The sequence below is a fragment of the Stigmatopora argus genome, chromosome 20 (genome assembly GCF_051989625.1).
Source record: "Stigmatopora argus isolate UIUO_Sarg chromosome 20, RoL_Sarg_1.0, whole genome shotgun sequence".
Taxonomy (NCBI): Eukaryota; Metazoa; Chordata; class Actinopteri; order Syngnathiformes; family Syngnathidae; genus Stigmatopora; species Stigmatopora argus.
The window spans coordinates 264,065-277,239 of NC_135406.1; the positions used below are offsets into that span (position 1 = coordinate 264,065).

At 59.7% G+C, this 13,175-nt stretch overlaps 3 protein-coding genes across 3 annotated transcripts; 1 reads left to right on the top strand and 2 right to left on the bottom strand.

Annotated features, from left to right (window-relative positions):
- Nucleotides 1-29: 29 nt before the first annotated feature.
- Nucleotides 30-4,179, top strand: hgfac (HGF activator). The gene is made up of 13 exons (XM_077588913.1): nucleotides 30-298; nucleotides 619-712; nucleotides 800-873; nucleotides 943-1,101; nucleotides 1,216-1,356; nucleotides 1,699-1,809; nucleotides 1,881-2,055; nucleotides 2,126-2,223; nucleotides 2,329-2,548; nucleotides 2,626-2,765; nucleotides 2,835-2,975; nucleotides 3,281-3,423; nucleotides 3,500-4,179. Exons 1-13 carry the CDS (start codon nucleotides 100-102, stop codon nucleotides 3,671-3,673), a joined length of 1,869 nt encoding a protein of 622 aa, XP_077445039.1. The 5' UTR covers nucleotides 30-99; the 3' UTR covers nucleotides 3,674-4,179.
- Nucleotides 4,180-5,184: 1,005 nt separating this feature from the next.
- htr2cl1 (5-hydroxytryptamine (serotonin) receptor 2C, G protein-coupled-like 1) lies at nucleotides 5,185-9,926 on the bottom strand. Its single transcript, XM_077589579.1, has 6 exons — nucleotides 9,306-9,926; nucleotides 6,820-7,241; nucleotides 6,537-6,737; nucleotides 6,152-6,406; nucleotides 5,900-6,081; nucleotides 5,185-5,804 (listed from the first exon to the last, which is right to left on the bottom strand). The coding sequence occupies exons 2-6, from the start codon at nucleotides 7,097-7,099 to the stop codon at nucleotides 5,328-5,330; spliced, it is 1,395 nt and encodes a 464-aa protein (XP_077445705.1). The 5' UTR covers nucleotides 7,100-7,241; nucleotides 9,306-9,926; the 3' UTR covers nucleotides 5,185-5,327.
- Nucleotides 9,927-10,448: 522 nt separating this feature from the next.
- ccnb3 (cyclin B3) lies at nucleotides 10,449-13,107 on the bottom strand. The gene is made up of 11 exons (XM_077589583.1): nucleotides 12,671-13,107; nucleotides 12,520-12,569; nucleotides 12,365-12,448; nucleotides 12,028-12,195; nucleotides 11,860-11,958; nucleotides 11,672-11,764; nucleotides 11,473-11,610; nucleotides 11,246-11,401; nucleotides 11,036-11,185; nucleotides 10,819-10,949; nucleotides 10,449-10,736 (listed from the first exon to the last, which is right to left on the bottom strand). Exons 2-11 carry the CDS (start codon nucleotides 12,562-12,564, stop codon nucleotides 10,667-10,669), a joined length of 1,134 nt encoding a protein of 377 aa, XP_077445709.1. The 5' UTR covers nucleotides 12,565-12,569; nucleotides 12,671-13,107; the 3' UTR covers nucleotides 10,449-10,666.
- Between the last annotated feature and the right edge of the window lie 68 nt (nucleotides 13,108-13,175).

Below are 13,175 nucleotides of genomic sequence, written 5' to 3' on the forward strand. Positions count from 1 at the left end.
CAAACTTGCGCGCCGCGAGGAGCCTTAAAAGTTCCGCGGGTGACGTGACGGACGCTTTCCTTTTTTTGGATTTGAAGCCCCGGCTGCCGCGAACCGCCGATGCCGCCGCCGCATACTTGCGACATGACATACGCGCTGTTCCTTTTCCTCCCGCTTGTTCTCAGCGTGCCGGCGGTAGGTGGAAGGCACGACGCCACGGTGAGGACGAGAAGCGTTGGAGGAAAAGGGGGGCCCACCTCGGCTGCTTTTTCTCCCCGGGCCGCCATCTCCAACGAGACGGACGCAAAGGGTCCCAAAGGTAACCCGATGCTTACTAGTCTTGGCGGGAAGGACAAAAAACAAAGTCTCCCGTCCCGTCCTGGCGACTTTTTCTTTTTGCGCGAATGAGGCCGCTCGCAATAGTGGGTCAAACGGCCTCGTTTGTCCAGCTACGTCTCAATTTGCGTGACGTGCGTTGATGTCCTTTTGCTATTGAAATGGGGAAGTGAGCGAAGTGGGGGGGGGGGAGCAAACGGAACGCAGATTGAGGTCGCTCGGGGGCACAAACGCGTGCGTCCCGAGACGACTTGAAAGCAGCCGCGATGCATACGTCCTTCCCTTGCTCTCCGTTCTCCGCAGTCGTCACCACCGGCGGCCAAGAGTGCGCGCTCCCGTTTCGCCAGGGCGGCCAAATTCATCACGGCTGCGTCAGCGTCCTGGCCCCCAGACCGTGGTGAGAAGGCCCGGCGTAGAAAAGGCCGTCTCCGGCTTCGTGGGCATCCGTCGCGGCGCTCAGGTTTTGTCGCACATTTGCCCGCAGGTGCTCTCTGACGCCCAATTTTGACCGTGACCGCCAGTGGGGGTTCTGCGCGCCGGAGCCGAGGCCGCCCGACGGTGAGGGAGTCGCCCTTTCTGTCGCCCTCTCGCTTCCGGCGGGTGACCCTCCGTCCCCCTTTCTACCAGAAGGATCCCAATGGGCCGGAGCGGCGGTTTCCTTCCGGCTGTCGCGACGGATGGACGATCCGTGTCGGGGGCGGCCGTGTCAAAACGGTGGTCGGTGCGAGGCGGCGTCGGCAGAGTGCTCCTGCCCGGAGGGCTTTTCCGGGAGGTTTTGCCAGCACCGTGAGTACGCCGCGCCGCCCTTTGGCCAAGATGGCTTCCGAAGCGGAGGACGGAGAAGAGACGCATGCCTCTAAAATGAAGGCAGGACCGAAGAGTCCACTTTTGTTCTCTCAGAGCGCTGCTACGAAAGCGTCCACCTGCGCCATTACGACGCCGGAGAGTCTTGGGGCCGCATTCACCTGCGCAACGTGGAGCAGTGCACGTGCGGCGGTGGCGGCAACGGCGAGGTCCAGTGCCGACCCACCCGCTACACGGGTGAGTCCGGATGGAAGCGGTCCGGGCCCCTCCCTTCATTTTCATCCCCGTGGATGAATGCCAAAGAGCAGATGACTCACGGTGACTAAGGCAGGGTGAATTGGGACACGCCCGGATGTCCGTGGCCGTGGTTATGCCGCGGTGACGCGGGGCGGGCGGGGCCATTTCCGTGGGGGAATGCCACTCCAAAAGGTATTGACAAAATTTCAAGGCACGGACTAAAGAACAACTAAGTTGAAGGCCAAACAACCATACGACAAATGATTAGTGGAATTGCGTTGGAGCGCCAACGGTCAAGTCGCCGGCCGCCGGACAGAAACCCACTTTGGTTTCCCCGTCCAGCCTGCAGCGCCAACCCGTGCCAGAACGAGGGACGGTGCCGGACCATCGCCACCACGGGCGAAAAGGTGTGCCACTGTCGCCGTGGCTACGGAGGACCCCGCTGTAGCCTGGGTGAGCGCCACCGCCGCCGTCGCCGCTTGCGATTGGCCGTGACCGATACTAGCGCCAGGCTCCTCCTCCAGAGCCAGAGAGCCGGTGCTACGAGGGGCGGGGCGCCGCCTACCGCGGCTTGGCGTCCACGGCGGCGTCCGGCGCCCCCTGCCTGCCGTGGGATTCGGAGCTGCTGTACGACGAGCTCCACCTGGGCACGGTGCGCGGCGCCGCCCTCAAAGGCCTGGGGGAGCACGCCTATTGCAGGTAGGCGCCGCCGCCATGCTAATTGGACCGGCTAGTTTTTGCACCGCCAACCCATGGCAGTGACACGCAGGAATCCTGATGGAGACAAGAAACCGTGGTGCTACACATTGAGCCAGGGCGCCATCTCGTGGGAGTACTGCGCCGTGCCGCCCTGCAAGGGCCCAGCGGGTGAGTGGCTTAGGGTTAAGGGGGTACCCCCAGGGTCTCGCCCAGGGTCCCCCCCCACCCATCCATCCATCCGAACGCTCCGATAACAGCCGCCGCTCGGGGCAGTCTCCTCTCGCAGGACCAAAGCGGCCAACCCGACGTGCGGGAAAAAACACAAGAAGAGGCCGGCGGCGGCGGTACGGGCACGGATCATGGGAGGGAGCGCGGCCCTGCCCGGCGCCCACCCTTGGATGGCGGCCATTTACATCAGGGCCGGCGACTTTTGCGCCGGGACCTTGATCGCCTCCTGCTGGGTGCTGTCGGCGGCGCACTGCTTCTTAAGGAAGTAGGTCTGGCGCCGACGCGGGTCCCTTTTGGCCGCCGTTTCCAAAGGCGTCTCTTTTTTCCACGGGGTGCGGCCAGCCCCCTGAAGCGGGAGATTCGCGTAGTGCTGGGCCAGAACCTCTTCAACGTCAGCGGTACCGAAACGCGCGCCTTCGGCGTGGACAAGTTGGTCTTCCACGAACGCTTCTCCGTCTTCAACCCCACGCGCCACGACATCGGTAAGACCGGCCGGGGCGAGCGCACGAGGGTCACCCGGCGAAAGCCCCGTTAAAAAAAGGTCTTTCCAGTTCTGATCAAGCTGAAGAAGCAAAAGGGGCGCTGCGTCAAGCGGACGCCGTTCATCGAGCCCATCTGCCTCCCCGACGGAGGCGTGGCCTTCCCCGACGACTACTGCTGTTCCATCAGCGGCTGGGGGCACGTGCACGAAGGTGAGTCCCGGTCGCCCGCGTCTCGGCGCCGGCGGAAGCCGACCGGCCGCTTTGGCGCTCCTTCCCGGTCACCGGCGATTAGGGGATTGCCACGTGTAGGCGTGGCTACACGCCGCTCAGAACGCAACTGAGGTCGGGAGTCACGAGCGGACGGGCCGTTGCAATAAAAAGGCCAGGCAAATCCAATGGGAGAGCCCGCTGTGATGCAAAGGTTGCTTTGCATCGTGACAAAAAGCCTGCCTGCCTGCCTGCCAATGACTCCCGTCCCATCGGGTGCAAATGTCGTCCCCTCTCCCTCTCACCAGATGACCACAGGTATTCCAACCTGCGGGAGGCGGGCGTGAGGCTGATCCGCCACGAGGACTGCAGAAAGCCCGAGGTGTACGGCAACCACGTCACGGCCGACATGATTTGCGCCGGCCTCCGCGGCTGCGCGGACGCCTGCCAGGTGAATTGGACGTCCGGCCTCGTCGACGGCCCGTCCCGGTCAATTGAAAGCCGCTAGCGCGCTTTTTGTTCGCCAGGGGGACTCCGGGGGGCCGCTAGCCTGCGCCAAGGACGGCGTCCACTTCCTGTACGGGATCGTCAGCTGGGGGGACGGGTGCGGACGCTCCGGAAAACCGGGCGTTTACACCAGAGTGGCCAACTACTTGGACTGGATCAATTCCGTCATCAGACGGACGCCTCCGAAGACGTGAATGAAAACAAACGCTCCGTAACATCTATCTTGGGTGCGGCCAGTTGACTGGTTCCGGCTCAAATTACGGGTGGACCAGAGACGACTGAGAAGGGGACGAGACCGGCGTGGAAAAACACATGGACCTATCAAAACTATTTTATTTTTATTTTTTTAACGAGATTTATGTCTTGTTTAAATTGAATAACCAAAATAAACTCATAATTAAATTAAAAGGGAGTTGATTTTGGTTACTTGATTTAAATAAGACACGAATCTTATTTAAAGAATACATAAACTTGCTGAAAATTGATTCAAATTAATCCTTAAATTTGTTTTTGTTTTTGAGTGATTAAGAAAAAAAAACGTTCCACATTTTTTAAAAACCAATGGTGTCCGCCAGAGGGCAGTCTCCATATGTATCCTATGCTGGGATGTCATACACCAATAGCTGATTGTTAATTTTTGATAATTATATCAATTACACATGGTCCTATTTTACTTGTAAAAGGTCAAAGCAGAACAAAGATATTTGACATGTACATAGCTTCACTTCAAATTGAATTGATTTTTTACTCAATTTAAAGACATGAATCTTGTTTAATAATACATAAAATTGCTGAAACGTGATTTAATTCAGCCCTTTAAAATTGTATTGTTTCTTTGATTAAAAAATAAGAAAAAACGCTTCCCATGGTAGCAATACTGACGGTATCCGCCAGAGGGCAGTCTCCCTATGTCTCCTATGACTTAAGTCTTAAGAGAACAAAATGGCATTTACACGCCGAGACTGCTACCTGGCGGACGCTTTTGGTATTGCAAAAAATCGAGGAGCGTTTTTTCTTAATCACATACAATCCTCCCCCAAAAATTTAAAGGGCTCATTTCAATCCATTTTCAGAAATGTTTATGTATTTTTAAACAAGATCCATGTCTTATTTAAATCGAGTAACCGAAATTAACTTAATTTTAATTAGACTATTCAGTTTTAAGTGAGTTTATTTTGGTTACTCCATTTAAATAAGACACGAGAACGTTTGGAGAACAATGCAGTAGGAAATGGCAGCAGCACTTCTTACCTTGGTCGAGACTTTGGCCGAGCAGGTGGACGGACGTCAAGTGTCAAACGTAATCCAAACTCCTCATGATATTGACCTTCCAGTAAAGGTGATTTGTTGGCCGCACGCAGACCTCACTGGGAGCCATTTCACGCGCAAAAAGACGTTTGCAAACAAAGTGAAAAACCGAAAACACGCGAAAGCACGCTAAACAAACGGACTTGTGGTTTCCTTTTCCGGGCCTCTCCGTGTTTCCCTTTCCGGACGCCGACGTTGTCATACGTTACAAAGTGGCTAGGGGCGGGGAAGTAGAGGGGTTATGGGGGGGTCACGCACCAACTCCATGGCAGCTCAGGAAGACACAAATAAGCATAAGCATACACACACTTTTTTTTTATTCTCTACAAGTGTATACGGACACAAAACTGCACAGATGTACAAATAGTGGCAGTTCGAGGAAGAGGAGAGAGACTCGGCGTGACCGAGCGTCGGCTCTTCCCTGACAAATCTCCACTTGTCCACAGGAGGGCGCTACGGGACCTCCAAACAGCGAGTGGTCCATTGGCATTCCGGGAGGGCTCGCCTTCCCAAAGGCAGGCAGGCAGGCGCAGGCAGGCGTCACACGCTGCTGGTGTGGACGGTGGAGGCGGAGCCGCAACTGACCAGCGACAGCTCGGCCTCCGGCTCTTCCGTTTCCGTTTCGGAGAGCGCCCCCGCCAGGAGTGGCTGCGCCCCGCCGTCCTCGGGGATCGGCGCCATCCGGCCGCCGTTCCGACAGTCGGCGTTGGGCGAGGACGAGGGCGGAGCCGCGGGGTTCTTGAAGGCCTGGCCGACCCCGACCCCGGCCGCCTTGGTGCCGGCGCCATAGCGACAGCGGATGTAGCTGGAGAAGGCTCTCCTGTAGGTCTTGTTGAAGAGCGTGTAGACCAGCGGGTTGACCCCCGACGAGATGTAGCCCACCCACACAAAGACGTTGAGCAGCTCGTGCAGCAGAGACTCGTCGCAGGTGCCGTCGCCGCACAGCACCAACGTGACGTTGGTGATGAAGAAAGGACACCACATGACGAGGAAGAGGAAGAAGACGATCCCCAGCACCTGCGACATAACCCAATTGGGGGGGGATCGGGACCGGGAGGGGGCGGGCGCTCGCCCGGCCGGCCCGACGCGACCGTCGCGAGCGCCCGGCCCACCTTGGAGGCCCGCCTCTCGTTCTTGATGGCCTGCATCATCCCGTGTCGGCCACGCCCGGCGGCCGGCGAGCTCGGCTGCGACGCGGCCTCAGAGCCGGGAGGGACGCCGCGGCGCTCCGACGGGGAGCCGCCCGGGAGGAGGCCCCCCGAGACGCCCAGGAGGAGGCCCGGCTCTGACGCGCCTGCGGCGAGGGAAGGCAGGGCGGCCGTCGTAGGGGTCCCCGTTGCGTGCGCGAACGCGCCCGAGCTCACCTGGCGCCCGGACCTCGGCGGGGGCCCGGCAGGGTTGCCGGGGGGGCGACTTGGCCTCGCGCAGGAAGACGGTGGCCTGGCGCTGCAGCACTTGGACGGTGAGGCCGTACGTGACCACCATGATGACCAGCGGGATGAAGAAGGCCACGAAGGAACCCATCAGGATGAAGCGCTCCTCGTTGAGCACGCAGCTGCCGTTGACCAACACCTTGTCCTCGTGGCGGAGGCCGATCACCGGGATGGGCGTGGAGACGGCTGTGTGGACAGTAGTAAAAAGAGCCGGGCCCGAGGCTGATGCTAAACACCTACACCCCCCCCCACCACCACCACCACCACCACCACCACCACCACCACCACCACCAGCAGCACCCGGCCCGGACCTCACCTACGGATACGGTCCAGACGGCGGCGATCTTCATCATGGCTTTGGTCCTGGAGTTGAATCGGCTGTGCTCGATGGGGTTGCGGATGGCCACGTAGCGGTCCAGCGAGATGGCGCACAGGTGCATGATGGAGGCGGTGGAGAAGAGCACGTCCAGGTAGATCCAGATGGGACACAGGGCGTTCGGCAGGGGCCAGGCGTAGTCTGCCTCCGGCGGACGGGCGGCCGGTCAGAGCCGGCGCCCTTGCCGCCGCCGGCTCTGACCGGCCGGCCGCCGAGCACTCACCGTAGAGGACGTTGATGAGGGAGACGGGCATGACCAGGATGCCCACCAGCATGTCGGCCACCGCCAAAGACCTCAGGAAGAAATTGGTGGCGTTTTGGAGCTTCTTCTCCAGCGACACGGCCAGGATGACCAGGATGTTGCCGCCCACCGTCAGCGCGATGACCACCAGGATGAGCAGCGCCGGCCAGTTCTTGCTCTCCTCGCCGGCCGCCGCCGTCGCCAGGCTCCGGTTGAACTGCGTCCAGGAAGCCCCGTCCTCCCCGCTCGCCGGGCCGCCCATCCCGGACGGCGGAGCCTCAACCCTTGGGGGCTCGGCGAGGCATCAACGGAGACTTACTCGGGCGCTTTGGAGGGAGCCAGTCCGACGGGGGGCTTTTCATTTCGAGTCGGCCGGGGTCCGAGGCCGCCTCCTCCTCCGGGACCTGGGGAGAGAGAGGATGAGGATGGGCTCAATGGCGTTGGAGACGTTGAAAAGTTGCAGTGCCTGAAAGTCAATGGCTTCCCTCCGAGTCCAGAAGACCGAAGAAGGGAAGTGGAAGCTGATTTGGGAGCCGTGTGCGAAAACTCGATCCCCCCGAGACTTTTTTTCCCCATCTCGCCGCGGACAAACGGCGCGATACCTCCAGAAAAAAAAAACGGTATCGAGTGTCGTGGCGGCTCTCGCTTCTTGTCCATTTAAGGACAAGGTGTAGCCATTAGCTTTAGCGCAGACAAATTGGCAAGCATGGGGGCCGTGGGATGGGCCCCCGTTTTTAGGGACGTCCCGATGACGGAAAGGCCTCTTCTCCCGACTCCGGCGATGGCGCCGCGACGTTCTGCCGGCGGCCGGCCACCTCATCTAATGGAGTGGGCAGATGGGACGCCATTACGCCAGGCGAGGGATTGACCCGCCGTGCGCGTCAGCTACTTTGGAATGCCTTCCGTCTGGCGAGCTGCCACAACGGATTTGGCTCGGTGCCGTGATCACGCCTGAACGCCTGAATGCCCAAGGGCAGACTCCCAAATGAAGGCGCTTCTTCTGCTGTCGACTCCAAGGCGTTTCTTCGGCGGTGGTCGGAGGTGACCCGCCCGAGCGGAACTTTTTGGCCAGCGCTCTATGGAGGCATCCATTAGCGGCGATGGGGGTCGGCGCACCCGCTAAACGCCACACCCTCCTTCGATGATAGCCCCTAAAAGCATGCAATTTACCCAACTGGCAGGCAAAAGTGAGCACTTGAACACAGTGGGACAACGCAATCGATACGTCTGGAACGCCTTTAATGTTACCTTGACAGCTTGCACTTGGTTCCCCATTCTACTATGACGACTTTGTTTTTCTGGTACATACCCCCAAAAAACGTGAGCCTTTTGATTGGCAGTTCGATTGGTGATACGAAAAATAGGGTCTGGACGAGACTACATCGGGGGTGCGCGTGCGTCCCGGCCTCCACATTGCGGGCGCTGTGTGGCCGACAGCGAAATACACACAGCATGCACAATGAGGAGACCGCGGGCCGCCGTTTCCTCGGCGACGGCCGGCGAAGAGCCCTCGACTCCGGAAGCGGAGAAACGCCGGCGTCCGTCCATCTGGAACGCGGGGCCCATACTAACGAGGTGGGCCGTCGCTTTGCCCCATCGCGCCGTTTGACGGGCGGCGAGATAAATGGCGGCCGGCGGCGAGCCACGCTCTCAGACTAATTGAAGGCCACGGGATGTCGTCGCCGTCAAGGGCGGGCCGCCAAATGTTGGCAGGGCCCGAGCGCTTTTGCCGTCGGCGGACTGTTCAAAATGAAAATGCATGCCGTTGATCTGGCCAAGGTTTTTGGAGGCGCCATCGGTCTTCACTTCCAACGAACGCTACGCCTCCGTTTAGGGTAAAGGTCAAGCGGTGGAAAACGACACGGCCGTCCTTGAAGCCGTCCGTTCCGCCATCTCGGCTTTAATGGCGTTCCGTGATTTAATGCGGGGTCAACCACGTGAGAGAACTCGCCGTCCCGAAGCCTCGAGCGAGCCGGGGCGGAGGAAGAATACCGACGCCATCACGGAGAAGAATTCCCAAGCGCTCTGGCGCCACTGACCGGAACGCGCATCCAATGAGTTTTAGAACCACGCTGGATTCATTCTCCCGCTCGGGGCGAATTGGACGTCTATCGCCGTCCGCGGCAGCCATGCGGAGGCGCTTTTTGGGGGGAAGGGGGAGAGCCTGAGCTGGCACTGAAGCCCCGCCCACTACCCCACGACCACGCCTCAGCCGCCGGACGAAAGAGCCGAGCCACCTAGCCACCAATCCCAGTGACCCCCCACCCCACCCCTCAACCACCGCCCCCATGTCCAATACGCGTCGCGTCGGTGCCAGGCGGCCGCATGCGTCAAAGCAGAGTTGCTTTCCGAACCCGACGGCGTGAGAACGGAGACCAGAGACGGCGACAACAGGGACGGTGTCACGGTGTCCGCCCCCTTCCCTCCCTCCCTCCACACACACACCTCACTCACCTCACTCACCTTACCTGCTCACGCGTCTAATTGCGGCTCCGGCTGCGGTCACCTCGGCGTCGGCGTCGGCGTCGCCTCCTTCCACAGCCGCGCGCTCCGGTTCGGCTGCTCGAAGAAGCGGGCGGGCGTGCAGTGCAGCAATGCCGCTCTAGAGAGATGGTGGTGGTGGGGGGGGGGGGAGGTAGAGGGCAGAATAAATCAACGACTCGTGAGGTGGCTCTCTCGTGCAATAGGCGTCAAAATCCGCGTGGAAAAGTTGCAGCGGCGGCGACAGCGGCGGCCACCTCTCACGTTCCGAAACTGGCGTTGCGGCCGCGTGCACGCGCCAAAGGCTCGTGCGCGACACTGCAGGAGGGACGCATGTTTGGAATCAATAAAGCCAGCGGCGGCGGCGGGGGCGAGCCTCATTCACATTCTCCTTTTTGGTCTCATTCATTTTTTGGGGACGTCACGCCTGATAAAAGGGGCGTTTTTAAAGCAAAGAGAGGCAGTGAGGTCTCCAGACCGGCTGCCATTGACGACCATAGACGTCCAAATTACGATTCATTCGGATTGGAGCGTCCACAGGAGAATTGTGTCTTGTCCAGAGAAAAGGTGACGTTTCATTTTGGAAATAATTTGAAGCGGGAGGGCGGCAGCAAATCAAACAACAAATAAAACCAAGCAAGACAGCCGAGCATCCAATCTGACGGCGGGCGGTCACGCTTGGAAAAGTGGCAGTCATCCCATGGCAGTCACGCCAACGCGCTCGCCGCCCGTGACGGCGATAACAGAAAAGGCTCGTCGCGGGTCAAAGACGAAACGGCATCGGGATTGCAAGGCCGATTTGGAAGCGGCATCAGTCTTTCATCTATTCTGAGTGGATTCAAAACAACACACGGACATTCTTTTAAGGCGGCCACTGGCCAAACGTTCCCCTGCCGTCCTTCATCGCCGCTTACACCAGAAGAGAGCAAGATGGCGGCGCCATGGCCTACTTTATCTCTGACTAATCTCCATCCATCCATCTCTCTCGCTCTCTCTTCACGTGACACCGCGATGACAATTGGCGAGAAAACAAACGGCTTGTCGGACGCCACCCGTCGGCCCGACGTACCCGCACCCGTGGGCCCAATTTCGGCAACCCGGGCGACAAGAGGACGCAAAAAGCCTGCTGGTGGATATAAAAGAGCATCTTTATTTGAAGGAGGAAGGAGTCTTCCACCCGTCCGTCCCTCAGTCGCACACAACATTGCACTTTTTTGACAACAGTAAAAACACGTCTTTGAAGAAAACACTTTTGGCAACGGCGGATAAAAGGGACAGACAAAATAGAACAAAGTACATATTTACAGCCGAACGTGCTGAGGTTTGCGGGGGTGACGGCAGGCCACGATCAAGCGGACGAGAGCTTCTCCAGAACGTCCACGCCTACCAACGGCAGCAGCGCCACTCTGAAAAACACCCTGGACGGGACCAAAAGGCCCGGCGGTCAAGCAACGGTGGGTTCCGAGGACCGGCGACCCCCCCGCCCCCGATCGCTCTTACGGGTGGGCGTATTTCTGGCGGACGGCGTTCAGGTTGCCGCTGGGGGGTTGGGCCAGCGTGGAGTGAAGCCGCCGTGCCACCGGCCCCACTTCGGGCAGGGCGTAGCCACTGTGGAAGCGCAGGACGGGCGACTGCGAGCGGCAAAGAAGGACGGCGGCCCGGACGTCAAAAAGAGAGAAGACGGACGGCGGGGCCGAGCGAGCGGGCGGGCGCTTACCCATCCTTGCAGGTCTTTGCCGAGCAGCGCCAGCAGCAGGCAGGCCGCCGCCAGCAGCGAAGCTCGCTCCCGCGCCAGCTCCGCGTCCATCAGGCTCAGCTCGCAGTAGTAGCGGGCCAGCGTTAGCGTGTCCATGCCCACGCCGGCGCACTGCACAAAGACAAAGGCCTCTTCATCTTCCTGACAAATGGCTCAGAAGAGAGCTCCCACCTTGGCGTAGCGACGCAGAAAGCTGTAGGCGATGGGGATGCCGATGTCGAAGCCCAGCGCGCTGAAGATGCGCGACTCCATGGAGAGGAACTGCTCCTTGCTGTACGTGTCGTCGCAGATGTAAACAAAGTCTTCCACGCACGGCGGGTTGCGCTCCTGCAAAAAAAAAAAATCAGAAAGAAATAGCCCGGCGCTCAGTGGCCCGCGGCCGTCCGTCGAGCGGGCACCTCAAACTTGCAGGCGATCATCAAGGCGGCCGAGCCCAGCAGCTGCAGGCTCTGGCGGGCCACGGGCGTCCGGGCCAGGAAGTGGTCGGTCAGCTTGACGGCCAAGTACAGGGTCTCGTGGTACAGCTCAAAGTTCTCCTGGGGAGGGGCCGCCGTTAAGCGGGGGGCATGCGGGGGGCGTTCTGGCCCACCGACTCACCTGCACTTCCACCAGCCAGTCCACCAGGATGGCACGCATCTCGGCGTTGACGGCGGGCTGCAAGGCCATGAAGTCGGGCAGGGCGAACTTCTCCTGCGGAGGGAGGGAGGGAGGGAGGGAGGGAGGGAGGAAGGCCACCTTGCAGCCGGGAAGCTCCGCCCCCGGCCTCGTGTTCGCCCGGCGCTCACCTCGCGGCTTTTCAGGTAGTCGAAGATGTCCTTGGCGTACTCGGGACACGTCAGGCAGTCGTCGCGGTCCTCGGCGTCCACGTCAAACTCGGGCGGAATCTGCCGACGGGAGGAGGAAGCTTGCCGCGTCGCGCCACCGCCGAGGCGGAGGCGGGGGGGGGGGCTCACCTGGGGTCTCTCCAGGTGCGCTGGCGGGCGAGGGGCCTCGGGGACCCGACCCACGGCGTTCTCTTTCTCCTCTCGGTCAACGGCGGGCGCTTTCTGCTCCGCGCCGCTCTTGGGGGGCGCGTTGGCTTTCTTCTTGCTGCCCGGGAATCGAACCAGACCTTTACCGGCCTGTAAAACAGACGAGCGGCACTTATTTGTTCATCCAATGACACAAAAGCCGCAAAGTTTGAGAAGGTGGCCATTCCGCCATCCCCCCTTTATTTGGAGCAGTCGTGATGAAAGGAAACTTTGAAGTAATGTCACTTTGGTCAACTTTGGATGAGTTGGCCGTGCTTACATTGGTGAGGTTGAGGAAGGCCCCCCGCTTCCTGGGAGCTTCTTCTGAAGGGGAAGGAGCCCTCTTTTCGTGAGCGCCAGCCGCCTGCAACCAAAAGAAACAAGTTGTAGGAGGAGGGCCCCGGTGGCAGCTTTTTATCGACCATTTTGCCTTACCCGAACGGCGTGGTCTTTGGCTCTTCTCCCTCTTGTCAAAGGCATGTCCCCTGCACACAAGGCAAAGCGAAAGCCGATGGACGCTACGAACGAAGGCGAACGAGCAGTCGGACGCGAAAAGACGCCAAGGGGCAGTCGGACGCGCTCCTACCTCAAAGCGGCGAGTGCCAACGTGCAGCAGTGGACGCCGATTCCTCGAGTTTTCTAACAAAAAAAAGATAAAGAGCCCCGGAGCCGTTTGTTTTACGCACACAGACCAAAGCGTGTTCCCACAATCGAATCTGGCTGCGGCTCGCCGATTGGCCTAAATAAAGCGTGGCCAGCCAATCGGCGAGCTGCCGAAGAAGAGTGCTATCAAAAGAGGCGCTCGTTTTCATCAGCGGGGTCTCCCGACTACCTTGTCCGCTCGCCGGCTTCTCCCGTTCGCTTTGGCTACACGCCGGGTTGGACTTCGTAGTGGGCTGTTTTTCCCGCAAGATTTCCGTCAGGATTCAAAGCAGGCGGGTTTCCGAGCCAAAGCATTCCAAATTCACTCGCAAGTCGCGCGGGCGGGGGTTAGTTGAAGTGAGGCTAAACACGGGGCTGAAGGAGCCGCCGGGAGAAGCCTCGAATTTTCCCAAACACACTCCTGACTTCCGTCAACGTCAACGACGCCA

Bases quoted from the DNA above. Each gene is read 5' to 3' on its own strand.
- hgfac (XM_077588913.1), top strand. From the start codon at position 100: ATGCCGCCGCCGCATACTTGCGACATGACATACGCGCTGTTCCTTTTC. The intron at 713-799 runs GTGAGAAGGCCC...ATTTGCCCGCAG, and splicing joins GTCCTGGCCCCCAGACCGTG to GTGCTCTCTGACGCCCAATT. The intron at 1,102-1,215 runs GTGAGTACGCCG...TTGTTCTCTCAG, and splicing joins CGGGAGGTTTTGCCAGCACC to AGCGCTGCTACGAAAGCGTC.
- htr2cl1 (XM_077589579.1), bottom strand. From the start codon at position 7,099: ATGGGCGGCCCGGCGAGCGGGGAGGACGGGGCTTCCTGGACGCAGTTC. The intron at 6,407-6,536 runs GTGAGGTCCGGG...CTGTCCACACAG, and splicing joins CGTCTGGACCGTATCCGTAG to CCGTCTCCACGCCCATCCCG. The intron at 6,082-6,151 runs GTGAGCTCGGGC...CCCTCGCCGCAG, and splicing joins CGCCGAGGTCCGGGCGCCAG to GCGCGTCAGAGCCGGGCCTC.
- ccnb3 (XM_077589583.1), bottom strand. From the start codon at position 12,564: ATGCCTTTGACAAGAGGGAGAAGAGCCAAAGACCACGCCGTTCGG. The intron at 10,950-11,035 runs GTAAGCGCCCGC...TGCCGCTCGCAG, and splicing joins GCAAAGACCTGCAAGGATGG to TCGCCCGTCCTGCGCTTCCA. The intron at 10,737-10,818 runs GTAAGAGCGATC...GGTCCCGTCCAG, and splicing joins CGCCAGAAATACGCCCACCC to GGTGTTTTTCAGAGTGGCGC.